Source organism: Phocoena phocoena, chromosome 4 (assembly GCF_963924675.1).
Source record: "Phocoena phocoena chromosome 4, mPhoPho1.1, whole genome shotgun sequence".
Taxonomy (NCBI): Eukaryota; Metazoa; Chordata; class Mammalia; order Artiodactyla; family Phocoenidae; genus Phocoena; species Phocoena phocoena.
In genome coordinates, this window is record NC_089222.1 from 62125911 (window position 1) to 62149856 (window position 23946).

Here is a 23946-nt window from a genome sequence, read left to right on the forward strand (position 1 = left end):
AGATTGTGAGACTTCTCACCTCCATAATTGGATAAGCCAATGCATTATAATAAATCTATACCTATATCTGTATCTACATCTATATCTATATATCAGGGTTCTCTAGAGAAACAGAACCAATAAGATATATATTGATATATATCAAAAAGAGATTTATTATAAGAATTGGCTCATGCGGTTATAGAGACCAAAAAGTCCCATGATCTGCCATCTGCAAGCTAACGAACCAGAAATGCTAGAGGTGTAACTCAATCCAAGTTCAAGGCCAGAGAACGGAGGAACTGATGATCTAAAGCCTGATCTGAGTCTGAAAGCCCAAAAACCAGGAGCACTGATATCCAGGGGCAAGAAAAGATGGATGTCCAAGCTCAAGTAGAGAGAGAATTCACCCTTACTCTGCCTTTTTATTCTATTCAGGCACTCAATGGATTGGATGATACCCACTCACATTGGGGAGGGCAATCTGCTTTACTCAGTTCATGAATTCAAATGTTAATCTCTTCCAGAAATATCTTCGTAGACACCTCCAAAAATAATGTTTTACCAGCTAAATGGGCATCCCTTAGCCCAATCAAGTTGACTCATAAAATTAACCATAATATATATATATATATATATATATCTTATTGGTTCTGTTTCTCTGGAGAACTTTGATTAATACATAGGGAGAGTCAAGAAAAGAGGGGATGGAGATAAAATCATTCCCAGAAAAGAAAAGTTCACCCTAAGTGCAAAGAGTCCTCGTACCTCAGGGTACTGACTAGAGAAAGACTCAAAGAGGCAGTGTTGGAAAGACAAGCCTTCTGGGAAAGTAAAGGAAATGAAAGGAGAGGTGGTAACTGTGTGGTAAACACAAAAAGAACCAAGAGATAAAATTTAGCATCCTGCAAGACAAAAAAAAAAAAAAAATCAAGGATACACACCCTTCCCCTTAACTTCCAAAAAAAGTTTTTTAAGTCCACCAATAAAAGAAACTATATTTAGCTATACTAACAAAAGATGGTGTTCTTGAACTAGGAATCTTATAAACCACCCCAAACCACCAAACCTGTTTAGTAATTGCAAAGATGCAAGCAGTATTCATCTATATAAGTCTACTATAAAGGGGAAAAAAAGAGAATAAGAATCAAAACTTTTTAACTTCAAGAGAATGAGGAGACAAACCACAAAATTTTTTTAAAGAAAATATTTACAAAAGACATATTGGATAAAGAACGATTATCCAAAATACAAAGAACTTTTAAAATTTAACAATAAGAAACCAAACCACCCAATTAAAAACTGGGCAAAAACCCAAAACAGATACCTCACAAAAGAATATATTCAGGTGGAAAATAAGCATATGAAAAGATGTTTAACAACATATGTCATTAAGAAATTGCAAGTTAAAACTACAACGATATTCCACTGTACATCTATTAGAATGACCCAAATCCTAAATACTGACAGTACCAAATTTTGGCAAGGATGTGGAGGAACAGGAACTCTCATTTATTGCTGGTGGGTATTCAAAGTGGTACAGTCACTTTGAAATACAATCTGGCAGTTTCTTACAAAACTAAACATACTCATACCATGTAATCCAACAAGTGTACTCCTTGGTATTTACCTAAATAAGCTGAAAACTTATGTCCACACAAAACCTCACATATGGATGTTTACTGCAGCTTTATTCATAATTGTCAAAACTTGGAAGCAACCAAGATTTCTTTCCGTAGGTGAATGGATAAACTGTAGTATAGCCAGACAGCGAAACATTATTCAGTAATAAAAAGAAATGAGTTGTCAAGTCATGAAAAGACATGGAAGAAACTTAAATGCATATTACTAAGTGAAAGAAGTCAGTCTTAAAAGGCTACATACTGTATGATTACAACTACATAACATTGTGCACACTGCAAAACTATGGAGACAGTAAAAATCAGTGGTTGCTAGGGGTTGGGGGGTGGGAGCATGGGACGGATGAACAGGTGGAGCACAGAGGATTTTTAGGGCAGTGAAACTATTCTGTATGACACTATAATGGTGGATACATGTCAACATACATTTGTCCAAACCCAAAGTATGTAGAACACCAAGACTGAACCCTAATATACATTATGGACTCTGGGGGTTAATGATGTGTCAATGTAGGTTCATCAGTGGTAACAAATGTACCACTCTGGTGCTGGATGTTAATGGGGAGGTTGGGTGTGTGTGGGGGCAGGGAGTATATGGGAAATATCTGAAATTTCCACTCAATTTTGCTGTAAACTTTAAAAAAGTCTATTAAAAAACTTTTTAGATAATGAAAATTCCTTCCAAAAATTAGTCATTAAGCAGACAAAAAGCTGTAACAGCTCTCCAAACTGAATTACATGTCTATAAACAATCATGTAGGGGATGGGGCACAGGTGACACTTTAAATAAGAAACTCAAAAACCAAGAACAGAAATAGGACTTTTCTAATATGTAAAGAAACGAAGAAATAAAGTCAGAAAATTTTTCTGATTGAAGTCAGAAAAATAAAAGGAGAAGCAAAATCATGAGAAATGGAGTCTAAATAACAAGATACCAAGCAGTAACATATGTGAACAAAAGTTTAATAAGGAACAGTAAATAGCATAAAGAAAACAAACAAGTGAATGAAAATGAAAAAACAAAAGGAAACAATAACAAAGGTCAGAAAGAAAGTGGTGGAAACAGGCCAGACTGAAAAAGAAGCAACATATTTATAACTGGAGTCCACAAGACTAAAAGTAAAACAAAGGAACAGAAATAATACTTACAAGTATAATACAAGAAAACTTTCCAAAAACAATAAATGACCTGATTCTACATAAACCTGAAAAGGACTAGCAGGCACCTGGGAAAACTGATCTGAAACAATCAACTCTGAGACATATCCTAGTATAACTGTTAGGCTTAAAGTAAAAATTCTAAGCACCTCTAGGAAAAAGATCAAATAATTTACCAGGAGAAGAGAAACAGACAGGCACCATACTTTTCTAAAGTAGTACACAAATCATGGAGAGAATGGAACAACATTCTACAACAATTCATGAAGAAAATGTGTGAACCAAGAATTTTTTATCCTGACAAGCTGGCTTTCAAGTATTAAAGCAATAGAAAAACAGTTATAAACATGTAAAAAAAAACTCAGGGAATTCTGTATCTATAAGCCCCTTTTGAAGAATCTAGTAAGATTGTCCTTCATCCAATTAAGAGATAACTTGGGGAAACTGCAGCAAAGGGATTAATTTAACATATTTAATGGTAAGTCTAATACTAACCATGGTAGGAAAATAAGATATAGAAATAATCCAAGTTAAAAGATAGAAGGAAAAGGGAGAAGGGGAGAGAAAAGAATAAGTTCATTGATTGTTGTAATAAGCAACAGGTGGGAATCAATGGATATTACTGAAAACTAAAAAACCAGATAGTAAATTGTTATATTTTAGAAAAGGGACTAAGGGCATTAAAAAGGCATAAATACAAGGACAAAAATCACAAATCTTTCTAAATATCAAAAGAAGTTAAAAAATTAAAAAGGAAAGAAAACATATCATGTAGAGAAATACAGTAAATATAACATAATACACCTAGTAGTTATAACATGAAATATATGTTGCTATTTTATAGGGGTGGGACGAATTGGAAGATTGGGATTAACATATATACACTACTAGGTATAGAATAGATAACTAATGAAAACATACTGTTTACCACAGGTAACCCTACTCAATGATCTGTGGTGACCTAAATGGGAAGGAAATCTAAAAAAATGTGGATATATGTATACGTGTAACTGATTCACTTTGCTGTAGAGCAGAAACTAACACAGCATTGTAAAGGAACTATACTCTGATAAAAATTAATTTAAAAATAAATAATGACGAAATTGAGATCAAATATATTAGTCATATCAATAAATATGAACAGGCTTAATGCACTTAATATAAGAAAAGGATTTTCAATTTGACTTACAAAGTAAAAACCAACTATATCCAAGAAAAAGATCTAGAACAAAGTAATTCAGAAAGGCTAAAAATAAAGGAATTGGCAAAAGTGTACTAGGTAAATGGAAACAATAGCAAGGGGTTTCAGTCTTGGTATCAAAGTAGAATTTAAGCCATAAAGCATTAAACATCACAAGAAACACTTTTTAATGCTAAAAGTCACAATTCACAATGGAGATATAACAGTCATAAATATCTATGCTCCAAATACCCTAATAACCAGTTTTTTAAAGCAGAAACTACAGGAGATACAAGGAAACAGACAGAAATACGTTTTACATAAGAGATTTTAATACACCACTTTCAGTACAAGACAGAATAGACAACATATCAATAAGGTTATAGAATACCTAAAACATAATCAAAAAGGAAGAGCTAATTGAAATGTATTGGACTTTATCTCCTGATAATACAGGATTCATCTTCTTTTCAAGCACACATGGAACATCCACAAAAATTAGTCATGATATAGGGCTACAAAGAAAACACCTGAAATTTTAAAAACCTTCTATTAAATAATTCTTCAGTCAGGGGGAAATATAAAATATAATTAGAGAATTGCTAAGATACAGTGATAACGAAAATATTGGGGGTTGGCCAAAAAGTTCGTTCGGGTTTTTCTGTACGATCTTACAGCAAAACCCAAACGAACTTTTTGGCCAATGCAAAACTACATATCAGAATTTATGGGCTACATTCAAAGCAGTGATCAAGAAAATTCATAACACTCAAAAAATGAGAAAAAACTTTCAACTCAAAAAATGAGGAAAAAAAAAAGCAACCCAAAAGAAAGCACAACGAAGAAGATATTAAAGAGAAAGGCAGAGTGAATAAAGTAGAAAAGAGAAAAGCCAATTGATCTAATTAAAAAATCAGAATCCCATTGTTAATTTTTTATTTATTTATTTATTTTTATATCTAATAGGATTTTTATTGTAGAAGACATTGCTAACAGCCTACCCAGTCACCATTGCCATCTCTCCATCCTTTTCAGAATCCCATTTTTTAAATAGATCTTTATTGGAGTATGATTGCTTCACAATACTGTGTTAGTCTCTGTCGTACAACAAAAGGAATCAGCCATATGCACCCATACATCCCCACATCCCCTCCCCCACGAGCCTCCCTCCCACCCTCCCCATCCCACCTCTCTAGGTCATTGCAAAGCACTAAGCTGATCTCCCTGTGCTATGCTGCTGCTTCCCACTAGCTATTTTACATTCGGTAGTGTATATATGTCGATGCTACTCTTACTTCGCCCCAGCCTCCCCCTCCCCCATCCCCCGGGTCCTCAAGTCCATTCTCTATGTCTACCTCTTTATTCCTGCCCTGCAACTAGGTTCATCAGTACCATTTTTTTTTCAGATTCCATATATATGCTTTAGTATACAGTATTTGTTTTTCTCTTTCTGACTTACTTCACTCTGTATGACAGACTCTAGGTCCATCCACCTCACTACAAATAACTCAATTTCCTTTCTTTTTAAGGCTGAGTAATATTCCATGGTATATATGTGCCACATCTTCTTTATCCATTCATCTGTTGATGGACATTTAAGTTGGTTCCATGTCTTGGCTATTGTAAATAGTGCTGCGATGAACATTGCAGTACATGTCTCTTTTTGAATTATGGTTTCCTCAGGGTATATGCCCAGTAGTGGAATTGCTGGGTCATATGGTAGTTCTATTTTTAGTTTTTTAAGGAACCTCCATACTGTTCTCCATAGCGGCTGTATCAATTTACGTTCCCACCAACAGTGCAGGAGGGTTCCTTTTTCTCCACACCCTTTCCAGCATTTATTGTTTCTAGATTTTTTGATAATGGCCATTCTGACTGCTGTGAAGTGATACTTCACTGTTGAGCATCTTTTTATGTGCCTCTTGGCCATCTGTATGTCTTCTTTGGTGAAATGTCTATTTAGGTCTTCCACCCATTTTTTAATTGAATTGTTTGTTTTTTGAAATTGAGCTCCATGAGCTGTTTGTATATTTTGGAGATTAACCCTTTGTCTGTTGTTTCATTTGAAAATATTTTCTCCCATTCTGAGGGTTGTCTTTTGTCTTGTTTATGGTTTCCTTTGCTGTGCAAAAGCTTTGAAGTTTCATTAGGTCCCATTTGTTTATTTTTGTTTTTATTTCCATTACTCTAGGAGGTGGGTCAAAAAAGATCTTGCTGTGGTTTATGTCAAACACTGTGCCACCAGGGAAGCCCTGTAGTTTATGTCAAAGAGTGTTTTTCCTATGTTTCCAGAATCCCATTTTTTAAATTAACAAAATAAATAAGCCACTAACTCACTTAATCAAGGGGGCGGGGGGAAAGGACAAAGCACAGATAAACTAAGAAATAGCAAAGGGAAAATAACCACTGAAACACAAGAAAATTTGTTTTAGGAAAATTACTTTGCATACGTCTATGCAAAGAAACTTAAAAGCCAAGACAAAAATAGGTAATTTCCTAGGAAAATACAGTTTACCAAAATTGATCTCATTAGAAATGTAAAGCTTAAACAGACCAATGTCCATAGAGGAAATAAAGTTATCAAGGTCCAGATTCACAGGGGAATTTCACAGGGGAATTGACATCATCAATGACTGTATAAAGTCCCAATGCCACAAAAATAGTTTCCAAGCCTAAAAACTGAAAGAAAACTTCAAAATGCTATTTATGAAGCAAGTAAGACAACGATACCTAAACCTAATTCAGTACCAGATAAAATTACCAGTTAATGGATATGATGGTAGAGCTATCCCATTTACAATAGCAACAAACATAAAATATTTAGGAATAAGCTTAACAATAAATATACAAAACTATGTCAGGAAAATTTTATACACTCCTAAAAGACACAAAAGTAGATTTTAACACATGAAAAGACTTTTCTTTTTCTTGATAGGATGATTTTAACACCATATATATGTCACTTTTTCCTGAGTAAATTTATAAATTTAACAGTCTCAATGACAAGACCAACAAGCTTTCTTTTTCTTTTTTTTTTTTTTAATGGAGATAGACATAGAAAGAAAACAAGAAAGAATAGTAGGAAAACATGAAAAAAGTAAGTAAAGCTTAAGGACCTGGGAGGGGAGGGGGAATTAATCCTAGAAGATATTAAACATATTTAACTCCTCATAATTAAAATAGTATATTACTCACTTATGAATAGGCAGACCAACTGCCTCTCAAATTACTGAAGTGAAGATGAGCTTTTAAAATTAATGGTGTTAGGATAACTGAATAGCCATTTGGGAAAAGATAAACTTAGATCTATACTTCATACCACACACAGAAGTAAACACCAACTGTATCAGGGCTAACTGTAAGAAGTGAAATCATACTGTATTACAAGAAAGCTTGGGTGAATTCCTCTATAACCCAGGTATACAAAAGTTTTCTGACAATGACTGAAAATCCAGATGCAATGAAAGAAACACTGATGTATTTGATGACATAAAAATTTCACATGGCAAAAAATATCCTAAGCAGAGTTAAAGGACAAACGAAAAACTGAGAGAAAATATATGGAACATACATCACAGATAAAGGGCTAATATCCCTAATCCATAAAGAATTCTTAAAAGTGACAGGAAAATAAAGATAGAAAACTCAATGGGAAAAAAGAGCAAAGACATGAACTGACAATTTATATATATATATGTGTGTGTGTGTGTGTGTGTGTGTGTGTGTATTGTATATGATATATACCATATATACATATATTAAAATGTAAAGTGATAGATGAAAAATACAAAAGAAAGTTAAAGACACAGAGGAGAGAGTCAGAAGATGTAATGTCCCACTAATTTGAGTTCCAGAAGCAGAAAACAGAGTTGTAAGAAAGAAATAAGCAAAGAAATGACAGAAAAAAAAATTCTAAGCCTAAGAGACTTGACTCTTCTGTTCAAAGGCCCAGCAGGATGAAAGAAAAAGTATGAAATTTCAAACCTGCAAAACATAAAGAAAAAACCGCAAAAGCTTCCTATGGGGAGAAAGAAGCAGCTTACCTATGAAGACTCAGATCCTTGTTACAAGGATCAACCTTTTATCAGTAACACTGAATGCCAGAAATCAACAGATGAATGTTATTTTACATAAATTCCATACTCAGACTGTCAGACAAGTGTGAGGTCAAAGTGAGCCATTTTCTGACATTCAAGATCTTGTAAGATTCACTTACCATACACCCTTTCTACAAAAGAAATAATTTGAAAGTTTTTTTTAATGAAAATGAAATCCCAAAAAGAATGAATGACCTTCCCAGAGACAGAATAAAAAGCAATCCCAGGTTGACAGCCTGTAGCAGGTGGTTTACACAGCAACCACCTTGAATTATAAGAGTAGCTCAGAGAGGCTCAAAAGAATTTGTCTAATGTATGCATTAGACAAATTCTATGATAAAGAATCCGTAAGATATTAATAATGCAATAGATATATGCCATTCTATAAACAAGAGAAAAAAAAGAAAGGCAATTAGAAATGCTAGGGGAAAAGGTATATAAAAAGTCATTGTCCGAGTCTGAAATGAATTAAATTGTGAGCAACCCATGGAGTATGAAAAAAGAGAACCTATTTTACCTTAACATTTATAGCATTCTCCTTTGAGTGACACAGGTTTAATGACTTAGGATTACATCTCTCACTCTAGACGTCCAATTATATTACATATATAAATGCATTCTACTGATTTCTATTATTTAGGATCAACCTATAATCAAAGAAAAAAACATTTATAGTAAGATGTAAAATATATTATAAATCTTAGTAATGGAAAGAAATTGGAATATAGGTAGAAGAACTTGAAGGATGAGAGTAAAGAAAGATATAAATGCACAGTAGTAAATCAACAAGTACAACTGGCCCTCCATATATGTAGGTTCCGCATCTGTGGATACAGAGGGCTGACTGTACTGTGCAACTTTGTATAAGGGATTTGAGCATGAGCAAATTTAGGTATCCTCAAGGGTCTTGGAACCAATCCCCTGTTTATACCAAGGGATGACCATATTGTCTACTGTTTATTTTATTATTTATACTATTTACTTATTTACTAATTATTACATGACTTTTTACTATTTATTACTTACTATTTTAAGAAAGCCTGAAAATGATAGGGAAGGAGGATTCATAGTTAGTCCACAATATTAAACATTAAAGGACTCTAGGCATTATTTATTTTTTTTTTTTTTGTGGTACGTGGGCCCCTCACCGTTGTGGCCTCTCCCATTGCGGAGCACAGGCTCCGGACGCGCAGGCTCAGCGGCCATGGCTCACGGGCCCAGCCGCTCCACGGCATGTGGGATCTTCCCGGACCGGGGCACGAACCGTGTCCCCTGCATCGGCAGGCGGACTCTCAACCACTGCGCCACCAGGGAAGCCCTGACTGAATAATCTTTACAACTTAAGTGGGACGATAAACATTGCATTAAATTTATTCTTTTAATTTATTTTTGGCTGCATTGGGTCTTTGTTACTGCATATAGCCTTTTCTCTGGTTGCGGCAAGCAAGGGCTACTCTTCGTTGCGGTGCACAGGCTTCTCACTGCAGTGGCTTCTCTTGTTGTGGAGCACAGGCTCTAGGCGCATGGGTTTCAGTAGTTGTGGCACACGGGCTCAGTAGTTGTGGCTCGCAGGCTCTAGAGCATAGGCTCAGTAGTTGTGGCGCACGGGTTTAGTTGCTCCGCAGCATGTGGGATCTTCCTGGACCAGGGCTCGAACCCGTGTCCCCTGCATTGGCAGGCAGATTCTTAACCACTGTGCCACCAGGGAAGCCCAACTGCATTAAATTTAGTAATAATGTCCACTAAGTATTATCTGTCCGAATATTCTAGCTTAAAAGTCATCATACTTTTTCTGTAAAGAACCAGAGTAAATATTTTAGCCTTTGCAGGCCATATGGTCTCTGCCTCAATTACTGAACTCTGCTGTGATAGCTCAACAGCAGAGCTACAACATTGAATCACTTTGCTGTACACCAGGAACTAACACAACATTGTAAATCAAGTATACTTCAATATAAAAAATAAAATAAAATAAAAATCTTTTCTCCACATCCTCACCAACACTTGTTATTTTCTTTGTATTTTTGATAATAGCCATTCTGATAGATGTGAGGTGATATCTCACTGTGGTTTTGATTTGCATTTCCCTGATGAGTAGTGATGTTGAGCATCTTTTCATGTGCCTGTTGGCCAACTGCTTATCTTCCCTGGAAAAATATCTATTCAGATCCTCTGCCCATTTTTTAACTAGGTTGTTTGTTTTTTGATGTTGAATTACATGAACTTTTTGTATATTTTGGAGAATTAACCCCTTATCAGATATATCATTTGCAAATATCTTCTTCCATTCAGTAGGTGGCCTTTTTGTTTTACTGATAGTTTCCTTTGCTGTGCAAAAGCTTTTTAGTTTGATGTAGTCCCAGTTGTTTATTTTTGCTTTTGTTTTCCTTGTCTATGTAGACATATCCAAAAAAATCTACAAAGACTATGTCGAAGAGCATACAGTCTATGTTTTCTTCTAGGAGATTTATGGTTTCAGGTCTTACATTTAAGTCTTTAATCCATTTTGAATTTATTTTGTGCATGTGTGTGAGAGAGTAGTCTAGCTTGATTCTTTTGCATATAGCTATCCAGTTTTCCCAACACCACTTGTTCAAGAAGCTGTCTTTTCTCCACTGTATATTCTTGGCTGTTTCTCATAAATTAATTGCCCATATGACTGTGGGTTCATTTCTGGGCTCTCTATTCTGTTCCACTGATGTATGTATCTGTTTTTGTGCCAGTGCCATACTGTTTTGATTACTGTAGCTTTGTAGTATAGTTTTAAATCAGGGAGTCTGATCCTCCAGCTTTGTTATTCTTTCTTAAGATTGTTTTGGCTATTCGGGATCTGTTGTGTTTCCATACCAATTTTAGAATTATTTGGTCTAAACAAAATTGATGAACCTTTAGCCAGACTCATCAAGAAAAAAAGAGATGGTCTAAATTAATAAAATCAGAAATGAAAAAGAAGTTAAAACAGATACCACAGAAATACAAATGATCATAAGAGATTACTATAAACAATTATATGCCAATAAAATGGACAACCTAGAAGAAATGGACAAATTCCTAGAACTGTACAGTCTTCCAAGACTGAACAATGAAGAATACAAAGTATAAACAGACAAATTACCAGTAAAAAAAAAAACTGAATCAATAATAAGAAAAACTCCCGAAACAACAAAGTCCAGGACCAGATCATTTCACAGGTGAATTCTACCAAACATTTAAAGAAGAGTTAACATCTATCCTTCTCAAACCATTCCAAAAAAATTGCAGAGGAAGGAATACTTCCTAACTCATTCTATGAGGCCAGCATCACCCTGATACCAAAACCAGACAGAAATGTCACCAAAAAAGAAAACTACAGGCTAATATCTCTGATGAACATAGATGCAAAAATCATCAACAAAGTATTAGCAAACCAAATTCAAGAACACGTTAAAAGGGTCATACACCATGATCAAGTGGGATTTACCCCATGGATGCAAGGATGATTCAATATCCAGAAATCAATCAATGTAATACACCACGTTAACAAATTAAAGAAGGAAAATCATATGATCATCTCAATAGATGCAGAAAAAGCTTTTGACAAAATTCAACATCCATTTATGATTAAAAAACTCTCAACAAAGTGGGTATAGAGGGAACACACTTCAACATAATAAAGCCCACAGCTAACTAAAAGTAGAGTTACCATATGATCCTGCAATCCCACTCCTGGGCATATATCCAGACAAAACTCTAATTCAAAAAGATGCATGCACCCCAATGTTCATTACAGCACTATTTACAATAGCCAAGACATGGAACCAACCTAAATTTCCATCAACAGATGAATGAGTAAAGAAGATGTGGTGCATATATATATATAATGGACTATTACTCAGCCATGAAAAAGAATGAAATAATGCCATTTGTAGCTACATGGATGGATTTAGAGATTATCATACTAAATGATGTAAGCCAGACAGAGAAAGGCAAATATTATATGATATCACTTATATGTGGAATATAAAAAAATGATACAAATGAACTTGTTTATGAAACAGGAATAGATCCACAGACATACAAAACAAACTTATGGTTACCAAAGGGGAAAGGGGGAGGAGGGATAAATTAGGAGTTTGGGATTAACATGTATACACTACTATATACAAAACAGATAACCAACAAGGGCTTACTGTATAGCACAGAGAACTACACTCAATATTTTGTAATAACCTATAAGGGAAAAGAATCTGAAAAAGAATAGATATATATATGTATAACTGAATCACTTTGCTGTACACCTGAAACTAACACAACATTGTAAATCAACTACACTTCAATAAAAAAATAAATATAAAAAAATAAATAAAGCCACAGCTAACATCATACTCAATGGTAAAAAGCTGAAGGCATTTCCTTCTAAGATCAGGAACAAGATAAGGATGCCCACTCTTGCCACTTTTATTCAACATAATATTGGAAGTCCTAGCCCCAGCAATCAAACAAGAAAAAAAAATTAAAGGAATCAAAATTGGAAAGGAAAAAGTAAAACTCTCACTGTTAGCAGATGACATGATACTATACACAGAAAATCTAAAGATGCCACCAGAAAACTACTAGGGCTCATCGATGAATTCAGTAAAGTTGCAGGATATGAAATTAGTATACAGAAATCTGTCGCATTTCTATACACTAACATAAACGATCAGAAATAGAAATTAAGATAACAATCCCATTTACAATTGCATCAAAAAGAATAAAATACCTAGGAATAAATCTAACTAAGGAGGTAAAAGGCCTGTACTCAGAAAACTATTGATACGACACTGATGAAAGAAATTGAAGATGACACAAACAAATGGAAATATATACCATGTTCATGGATTAGAAGAATTAGTATTGTTAAAATGACCATACTACCCAAGGCAATCTACAGATTCAATACAATCCCTATCAAAATACCAATGGCATTTTTCACAGAACTAGAGCAATTATCTTGTTTGTAATTGATAATACCATTGAGTAAGAACAAATTTCAGATATTTACAATCATTAGCACTGTTAAATTCAAGCAAGAGGCTGTGTTTTGAATGTCTAAAGAAACCTGAATTATCAGAAAAGGGAAAATGAGCCCCTCTCTGTACAGGATAGATAGCACAAAGGCAGGATACAGCATGGGTATTCTAAAACAATCACTTCAACAAATGAACAAAGAAAAGCTGTTGTATACACACTAGGTCATTCTACTGGGGAGAAACAATGTCAGACACCCTGGCTCTTACATAGCAAAGACCAGCAATCTGGCATATTAAAATTTTTTTCTGGCTTCTAATATAGTCCATTCAAATTCTCCTGGTATATAAGACTTACTTGCCATTGTCACCATTTATTCATAATAAATCCATGGGGTGCTCTCTAATTTTGAGCCTCAGTTGGGTGCCTAAGGTCTGGTCTCCGAAGGCATCCTTCCTGAGAGCTGTGAAGCAAATCCATCCACCTTGGGCAAGACAGCAGCCCAATAAGACTCCCCACTCTGAACCTCTATCCTTAGAAGTCAAATGAACGATTCCATTTTCCTGATTTGGGGGAGCAATTCCATAGCCAGTCCAGGAAATAACATACCTTATCCTAACTACTCAATCATAGCAGCACCTTTCCTATTAATACTATTCAAAGCCACTTAAAAACAGGGGCTTTTCCACTGTCTTCATAATAGTAAAAGGCCCAGATCGAACTCGCTTCTCTGGCGAGGCTGGTTTCTAAAGCTGCCGGGTTGCTATAATCCCATTCAGTCTTTCAATACAAACGAGCAAGTCATTATAATTCACAGGTCAAATAATAACACTGTCCTCCTTCCCTCTCTTCCTAAAGTAGAAATGCCCGACAGCATTCTATCAGACAGTGTATTGTAAAAGAGGTACAACTCTTCTCAAAGAATATTCATCAGGCTTTATGGGAGGAAAAGGGACATGGAAGAATTCTTCAAACTTAAATAGGCCTCTGGACAGATTCATTATAGAAAAAGACCTTCAGAAATAGTAAATAATCATAAAATTCAGTTATGAAATATAGTTCTTGTTACCATCTAATAAAAGTACTTTCTCCAATCCCTCTCAGGTAATGAACTCAGAACTATGAGTAAAACAAAGAAACTGAATAGAGAAATAGGGTAATAAAAATGCATGCTTAGGGCTTCCCTGGTGGCGCAGTGGTTGAGAGTCTGCCTGCCGATGCAGGGGACACGGGTTCATGCCCCAGTCTGGGAAGATCCCACAAGCCGCGGAGTGGCTGGGCCCGTGAGCCATGGCCGCTGAGCCTGCGCATCCGGAGCCTGTGCTCCGCAACAGGGGAGGCCACAACAGTGAGAGGCCCGCGTACCACAAAAAAAAAAAAAAAAAAAAAAAATGCTTAGTTATACAAATATTGATTTTTCGAAAAACAACTGTGATTTAAAAATAGTTGGCCATCTCTGTGGCTCAGAATATTTCACTAACGCCTTTTCAAGCCACTCAGCTACAGTCTGTAGCCACTGGAGACAGTTTTCAAATGAGACCTCAATTCCATGTGCCCAGACATGTAAAAGCAAAAAGATCTGACTGTGAACACAATTCCTAAAGCTGAGGATCATCATTAGTTCCTCATTCTCCCTCTTCCCTCACAACCACCAGTCCTCAGTGCCTGTCCTTCCTGTCCATCCCCTTCTGTCCAGTCCTCCTGCCATCATGCAGCTCACTCCCTCCTCACTTTGCACCTATCCCGGGACGGAAGCCCTTAATTGGTCTCCCTGCCCCCTTTCCCCCACTACCTGTGATCCATCCTGCACACCACCACCAAATTAATCTGATTGCCATTTTCCTCCTCAGAACCTCCAACGGCCTGGTCCTGCTCACTGTGCGTAAACTCCTTAACTTGGTGGAAAACGCCTTGCCCGGTCTGTTCCCCACTGTCTATCCAGGTCTCATTTCTCACTGCTATCCGAAAAGGATTTTCACTCTGCTCTGGGCAACCTGGATAGTCTGTAATTCCCCAAACAAGCTCTATTTAAAACTTCAAAATCCAGCAGTGGAGTGGGGGTTGGAAATAGAAGCCAAGTCATTTGCTCCAGACACAGCTGAGGAGCATAGAATCTGGATTTCAATCCAGTTTGGCCTGTGTCCAAAGCTCTTAAACACCATCCCGTTCTCTCTCTCTCTCTGAAATGTCCCTCTCCGATCTACCTGTGGAAATCTTATCCATCCTTTAAGCCCACTTCATTCTTGAAGTTTTCCTTGTTTTTTCCTGTCTGAAGTGACTTTTCTCTCTTCCGAGCTCCTATAGCAGTTTCTTTGCATATTTCACAAAATATCATGACAACAGAGTCCTGTGATGAATCTCTTGAGATCCAAGATATTGTCTTATGGTGTTTTTGGTCCTTTATGGCACCTAACCTAGATCCCTACACACTGATGGCACTCAGCAAAGATCTGATAAAAAATGAGCTACCGTGGGAAGCCTTACGGCACTCGCCCAACCCAGCCATAATGAGAGATCCTTATTCATTTCAGGCATCGAGCTTTCCTTTCCCTGCCCTGAGTATCCTGCCAGTCTCCTCTTCTAGTGTGTCAGTTCTTCCTTCTTGTTGTAGGTCATTCCACCTGCCTATAAAACATTGTGCAATCTGGGAAAAGCTCTGGTGCCTGGTTACCACTGTAACATTTAGAAAGATGCAAATTGTGATGAATAGGAATCATAAAAGGAACAGGAGTGGTTTCATTCTTTGGAAACTGAAATGCAAACTGGGAAGCAAAGTTTAGGTCAAATTCTCCTTTCAGACCTTCTTACCTGTTGTCTCTGTTTTATGTTGAAAGTAACAAGGGGTGGGCAGTGAGCAAGTAGGAGCAAATGCCAGGAAGAGGAAAGAGGAATAACTGGTCAGACAACTACTCTTTCTCAAGAGACAAACTGCACTCTAGGAAAGGAAAATACTCCCTAGTTCACAAGAAATTATACAAGAAGCATAGAGCAGAAAAGGGAAGACAGGCCTAAACAGTAGCCTCTTGATTTTTCTTATCTTTTTTGCCTGTGAGATAGGGTTTCTACCCCTTGATGCTTCTCTCTACACTGGGTTACATGGCACTCAATGTCCAGTCCTTAGCGTGACTCAGAAAAGGCTGCAAGGACAAGATGAAAATGACACTTTTCACTTAGCACATGACTGTATCCGGGGATTCAGTAAAATTAGACAGTGAGTTTAAAACAAATATAATGAGAATGGGGAGAAGGCACTTCCACCCATTACCCACCTCCCTGCTCACCCTCTTCCTTGCTGCTCCTCACAGAAGGACAGGTCAATGTTTTGGTAGGCAATTGAGCCGAAGAGGGAGACCAAGTTCAACTCCCTATAACCCTGGGAGGAAAAGGCAGGAGTGAGGAGTGGGGTTCCCCTCTCTCTGGCAGCGTCCCGCTTCTCACCCTATAACAAATACGCTTTGATTGAGATGAATTATATCAGAACTGGAAATTCCACCAACATCACTTTTTGAGAACCTACTATGTGCTGGGCTAGGAATTAAAAAAAGAAAATAAGGGGGGAAAAAAGCATTGGCCCCTACTCTTCACTAGTTCACAGTCTAATGGAAGACGCAGAAATAATTTCCATATACTGTGGCATTATACAAGGGGTACACTCTGGGTTCTGTGGAAATAAAGAGTCTGTGAGAGCAGAACTGGGGTCAGGGCAAGTTTCCTTGAAGAAATGAGATCAGACAAAGGGCTGATGATGGTGCAGGAATTAGCCAGGCCTAGAAGGGTGGCAAAGGCATTCCTGTAGACAGAACCATGTAAGCAAAACCCAGAGATATACAGCATCCTTCCCTCAAACCAACAAAGCCCAAATCCTCTCGTGTCTGCATAATACATACAATATTCCGGGATCAGAGGCAGAGAACAGGGGAAATAGTGAAATGTAAGTACTGAATTTTGAAGAAGTACATTAAAAATAAATCCATAGCTTTCTCTGAAGAAGAAGTAAGAAGGGTAAAAAACAAAAAAATAAAAACAAAAAACAAAAAAAGAGTGGGTTTGGTTAAACCAAACTAATCAACTTCCTAATCTCTGCAGGTGGGATCAGACTCCAGGTGGCCTTTCAATCACAGAGCAGGTGTTTACCTCTAAATCATATAAGGCAGATGGAAAGCAAGCAAAACAGCACACCTCTGGCTGTTGTGTAGACTCCTAACCACAAAACACTTAAGTAACAGACGGTATCCTAAGCAATACAGACCCATGGAGGGTAGGGCCTTTCCTGGCCAAGTCTGCTTTCTGGGAGAATTGGGTTTGGACCCCACGCCCAGCTCCATCTATGTCTATAAAATGTTTGTCACCAGTATGAACTCTGTACCACACTCCATCCCTTGGAGATCTGGCTATTTATTGACTTAAGTGGCATAAATATGTGAGACCTGGGCCAGAGAGGGGGAAGTAGCAGATGCCCAAAAACATCTCTGTTTTGGTCTCAGCTTTAGGCACAGTTTTTATTCCTGGACTTTTAGTTTCCTTGCTCTGTGACTTAGTTTCTTCATCTGACAATGACAACTATAAAATCTACTCCTGAATTCCTTATTTGAGGGAGATAAATTCAATAACTCCTAACATGGCTTGACCTCCCTGAGCAGCGGCCAGGTGTCTGAGACGACAGGCCCCAGGAAGCCAGAATCACCTTAATCTAGAGCAATGAACCTGAAGGAACAAGAGCAGCATTAGCGATTCAATCAATTTTTCATTCACTCAACAATGTTTATTAAGTACTGCGTATGTGCACACCATAAGCAAAACCGATACTCGTGTAACTTTGTTTTCTAGTCTCTTTCCACGTCCCTTGTCTGTGACTGATGGATAAGCAAAACTGGCTAAGTTATATGCCAGTGTGAGCTCTGCTCAGGGAAGATTCCATCTCAGCCCAGCCCTTCCACATGGGAAATTCAGGACAAAGCCAGTGACGAGGAAGGCAGCAGGGCACTGTGTTCAGCTCACCTGGGGACGCTGGTGAGGTAGGTCATGACATTCAGAAAGTCCTCATCTGGGATGTGTTTAAACCCCACAAACTCTGGAAAAGTGATGATGGGCGCACCATCTTTCCCTCGGCCTCCTGCAACAAAAACAGGTGGTCAAGATGTTAGCAAAATGTTTCACATCACACCTCTGCAGGTAAGGGACTTCAATTAATATCGAGATGTGCATTGGCCACCCCCTTTTCTGTCTGTATTATTTCAGAGCAGAATGCGGGAAGGTTGACACTGAACTATTTCGAACAAGTCTCTCTCCTTCATGCTTGCTCAGGGTGTTGTGAGAATTCAATTTTTGAATCCTTTGAAGATGGTTACTGTATAAAAGATAACACTGATTTAAATATTTTTAGCATAGGTAGAATAGTAAATAATGCCAACACAAATACATAATATTGCTCTTTATTTTTGTAGTTAGTAAATATCAAAGATGAAAGAGCATGGTGGTTAAGAGAGCTGGCTCTAAGGAATTCCCTGGCGGCCCAGTAGTTAGGACGCTGCACTTCCCACTTCCACTGCCCGGGACAAAGGTTCACTCCCTGGTCAGGGAACTAAGATCCTGCATGCAGCACGGCATGGCCAAAAAAACAGAGAGAGAGAGAGTTGGCTCTAAAATCAGACAGGCTTGTTCAAATTCTGCTTTACCACTGAATCTCTATGTGATTTTAAGCAAGACACTTAAATACAAGTTTCCTTATATATACATATGTATCTATGTCATAGGCATATTACCTGTACCTACCTCAAAAGGTACTGTGAGGATTAAGTGAGAACATATATGAAAAGCACTTTAGCAGAGTGTTTATTATTATATAAGTGCTCAATAAATGGTAACCATTATTACGGTTATTATTCTTGCAAGGAGGCAATAATCAGCTGCCCTTCAGTAACTCTTACAAGGGAATATAAGACAACCCTGTGAGAACAAAAGTATAAAATTAATATTCAAATATTTAAGTCATTGGAGCAGAGGCCACCAGATTAAATTAAGCAGATTATATTTCTCAATCTCTTTGCCCCTAGATGTACCCACATGACTATGTTCCAGCCCCATGGTTCCCAAACAGGGAACCACAGTGAACTCACAAAACCACCATGAATATTTTAAATTTGGGGGAAAAACAGCAATAATTGGCATCTGTCAGATGCCTTGCTTGCTACTAGCTTGAGGTAGTTCGGAATTTCAATATTAAACTGTGCGGTATTCTTTTGAATGGCATTGCATCTTTGGGAAGTTGGGGGTTTGGTGGCTGTTGGGATAAAAAGCAAGTGCAGGGCTTCCCTGGTGGTGCAGTGGTTAAGAATCTGCCTGCCAATGCAGGGGACACGGGTTCGAGCCCTGGTCTGGGAAGATCCCACATGCCACGGAGCAACTAAGCCTGTCCACCACAGCTACTGAGCCTGCGCTCTAAAGCCCGTGAGCCACAACTACTGAGCCCGCGTGCTACAACTACTGAAGCCTGAGCGCCTAGAGCACATGCTCCACAACAAGAGAAGCCACCGCAATGAGAAGCCCGCACACGGCAACAAAGAGTAGCCCCCGCTCGCCACAACTATAGAAGGCCCACGCACAGCAACGAAGACCCAATGCAGCCAAAAATAAATAAATAAAAAATAAATTTTTAAAAATTTTAATTAAAAAAAAAACAGCAAGTGAAGTATGAAAATCAATGTGGAACAGGAAATGCAGGTGGTGATGTCTAGACTGATTCCAAGGTTTGAGATAATTGTGGTTCTCTAAGAATGAAAGTTAAATATTACTTTTTCTTTCAACTGTGTGTATTTATTTTTTCAAACAGCTACTAAGTTGTCAGGACATATAGACTTAAGTTGTTTTGACTGTTAAGTATTGCTTTTGGCCAAAAAGGGCCATGAAAAAATGACTGAGCTGCTAAGGCACGGAGGACTAAGAAAGTTGGAGCGCTTGTGCACTAGGCAGAGGGACATGAGCTGAAGTGCTGGGAGCACCTTCCAGGCTATGCCCGTGGAGGGAGGCTACTTTCAGTGGAACACGGCTCCCAAGTGAAGTTAACTACAAATGACCACACGTATTCCACGTATCTAACGAAAGAGGCATCAGTGCAGGGTGTGGTTTAATGAGGACTGCATGATTACTGAGGGTGTGAGATCAATGAAGAAACTATGGAAAAGGGAGACTCAGAGAAGCAAAGGCAGGCAGCTATTCTAAGGAGAGAGGGTCCTGGCCCACAACCTTGAGTATCCAGGCCATGTCTCCAGTCTACCTGATGACACCGCCATTAGGATCATCCAATCCACTCTGCTGCTCTGAGTTCACACCTGGTATCTTCTGCTTATACTCTGCTGTTCCATGTAAATTTGTTTCAAGGGAGAGAATGCGCTACTGAGCAAACACGAATATTTGTATCATGTAAAGAGTAAGTCAGCATTGTGGTTTTTCTACACAAGTCTCTTATAAGTATTGTTAACGTGAGTCTTGGGCTTTCAGAGACCCATCACTGTGATATGTGTCTGGATGACCATTCATTCTTCTCCAGGAAATGCCTCTTAAATCCTGTATACTTATTTTAAATTTAAAAAAAGATACCTGCAGATTAGTTGTTTGACAAGATTGAGTTGCCTCGTTATGTTGACTGAAAACAATTTAGATCAGGATACTATCAGTTTTCAACTAATAAATATTATTCCTCTTTCTAGTTTCACAATCATAGGAAGCTTCAGAGAAATGTGAATTAAGAAAAGTTACATCTCGGGTAAGGCTAAATTTAGATGCATTGTAACACTGTACTTAATTGTACAAACAATATTTGCCGAGAGAATGGCTAAAATATTTCAAGGAACCAAAACACTGTAAAATATTCATAAGGATATATGATTATACCATTTCATGATTTAACCTTTTCATTAACTATAATGAAAGGTATTCATGCCTAAATGGAGAAAGATGGGTAGTTTTCTCATATCTTGGTTAATACTGATACTGAACACCAGAGAGACCCGAGGTTAACTGGGGACACCACGTGCTGTTGAACTTTAGTCTGTTAGTCTTAGAGACAGAAGCACCAAGGAAACAAAGCTGAGCCTCCATCCACAACGAGGCATTCAGTGCCACCTTGCGAGGAAACGTGGAAATGCAAAAGGAAGAAAGATTGTGCAAAGAAGCCCTATGCAAGGAAGGTAAAGAAAACCAGACTCCTTGGAACTAAGTATTGTACAGTAGTGACTTAATAAAATAAACATCACTCCTCCTGGTATTATTTCTGCCTATACATTAAATGCTAGCTTTACTGCAGAAAACACTAGCAAGTGCTTGGGGTACATAAGACCATTCCCATAAGGATCTGGGTGTTGGCTGGCATAAAGACTTGCATCATTTAGAGGAGAATTTGGAACATTGGGAAATCCTATAGGAAGATGGTGAAGAGCAACAGTGGGAAAGAGAGTGAAGTGGTTACTGCTATTTGCCTCCCAGTGTCTATTTTCCCTTTCTCTTCCCCAAAAGAACTGACTTTAGCTGGGAAAATGGGAGCACCACTCACTGGGAGGCACCTGAAATCTCAGGGCCTGGGATACTAAATAATCTGACCTATGTAATAAAGAATTGTCTCACATCTTGTTTGATTTCCAAATGTCTTACCAGAAACTCAGTATGTTAAAAAATACATTTATATATCTGATCCTAGACTCTTTGTTTTACATACAATCATAAAGTGTTTAAAAATATTTTTCCAGTTTTATTGAGATATAATTGACATACAACATTGTATTGGTCTAAGGTGTACAAAATTGATTTCAGTTATTAACATCCATCACCTCACATAGTTACAATTTTTTTTCTTGTGGTGAAAACTTTTAAGATCTACTCTCTTGGCAATTTTCAAATATACAGTATTATTAACTACAGTCACCATGCTATACATTATATCCCCAGAACTTATTTATTTTATATCTGGAAGTCTGTACCTTTTAACCACCTTTACCCATTTTCCCCACTCCACACCCACCTTTGATAACCACCAACCTGTTCTCTCCTCCTATGAGCTCAGTTTTTAGGTTCCACATCTAGGTAAGATCATAAAGTATTTGTCTTTCTCTGTCTGACATTTCCCGTAGCATAATGCCCTCAAGGTCCACCCATGCTGTCACAAATCATAAAATATTTTTAAAGTGTTTCAAAAATATACTGAATTTTCCAGAAACTGCAACAACCCTATAAATTGACGGAAGATAATACTTTACCACCTTGTTCAGAACTTTGTCAACAACTGTTCATTATTTTAGAAAACTACTACAGTAAGCCCACTCAGGATGTCTGGTCACCCATACCACATCCCAGCATTTGTACCTGCTACATTCATGGTGACTCCATGTACAGGGGCAAGCACCTGACTACTTCATTATTTTTTCTAGAATAGCTGGAAATACATATTGAAATACATATTATTTTACTATTGTTTCCTTTTCTTTCTCCTTCACATTACAACTCTCCTTTACATTTAATTTTTTAATTTTTTTAAGTATATGCATAAATAAGTAGAGGGTGGCTGTTCACCCTCTGGGCACACAGCTAAACTATATTTCCCAGCTTCCTTTGCAGTTAAGTGTATCCACATGACTGAGCTGGGTTCAAGTCAATGGAATGTCGTGCGTACTCTTACTGAGTCGAGGCTTTTAAGAAGTGGTATGCTGTCTTTCCCTGTCTGCTTCCTGGATGCGGCTAATAAGAAAGACACAAAATGGATAATATCAGTAAGAGTCACAAAGTGAAAGGAGGCTTCATTCATGAACGTGAAGAAAAGTTGTCTGCTGACCATACATACGTGCTGAATATACATACATGCTGAACATACATGCTGGACTGTTTTCAAGAGTAAGAACTAAATTTCTACTGTGTTCATTTGAGCCACTGTACATACACTTCGGAGTCTATTTGTTATAGCTCTTTATCCCACCCTAACTAATGCAGATTACTACAGTATCTATACATTTCATTTCAGGATGGTGAGGGGCAATACAAATTATTTGTTATAAAAAAAGAGGCATTTGGGACTTCCCTGGTGGCGCAGTGGTTAAGAATCCGCCTGCCAATGCAGGGGACACAGGTTCGATCCCTGCTCCAGGAAGATACCACATGCTGCGGAGCAACTAAGCCTGTGCGCCACAACTACTGAGCCTGCACTCTAGAGCCCATGAGCCACAACTATTGAAGCCTACGTGCCACAACTACTGAAGCCCGCGTGCACCTAGAGCCCATGCTCCGCAACAAAAGAAGCTACCGCAATGAGAAGCCTGCGCACCGCAACAAAGAGTAGCCCCCGCTGGTCACAACTAGGGAAAGCCCACACAGCAACGAAGACCCAATGCAGCCAAAAATAAATAAATAAATTTATTTTAAAAATTTTTAAAAAAGAGGCATTTGGTCCAATGTGACTGAGAATCATTTCTGTAGCCTGCACTTCCCAATACAATAGCCACTAGACACATGTGGCTGCTGAGCCCTTGACATGTGACCAGTCCAAACTGAGGTGTGCTGTAAGTGGGAAATACAAACTATCAACAGATTTCTAAGACTTAGTACAAAAAAGTAAAATACCTTATTAATAATTTTGAATACTGATCATATGTTGGAACAATATTTTAGCTATACCAGGTTAAATAAAATTATTAAAATTGTTTTCCTAGAAAAGATAAATAAATAAAAGAATCATGAGTCAGGGGGCTGGGAATTTGTTGTAACCAACATCAGCCTAACCTAAAAAACATATTATTGAAGTGTGTAAGCCTTCAGAGAATGCTTCCTCCTGCTATTATTTTAAAAGGGATTAAAATTATTGTGAAGAAAAACTAAATATGGAAATGCGTAAGGAACAATATAAACTGGCCATAGATAACTT

The 23946-nt window shown here is 37.7% G+C and overlaps 1 protein-coding gene across 1 annotated transcript in view; it reads right to left on the minus strand.

The window, feature by feature from the left end:
- The window catches only part of MCF2L2 (MCF.2 cell line derived transforming sequence-like 2), a 189599-nt gene that overhangs the window by 161497 nt on the left and 4156 nt on the right, over nucleotides 1–23946 (minus strand). Inside the window, exon 2 of the mRNA XM_065875824.1 lies at nucleotides 18042–18156. Coding sequence (XP_065731896.1) covers nucleotides 18042–18156 — 115 coding nt within the window. The remainder of the gene's footprint in view (nucleotides 1–18041; nucleotides 18157–23946) is intronic.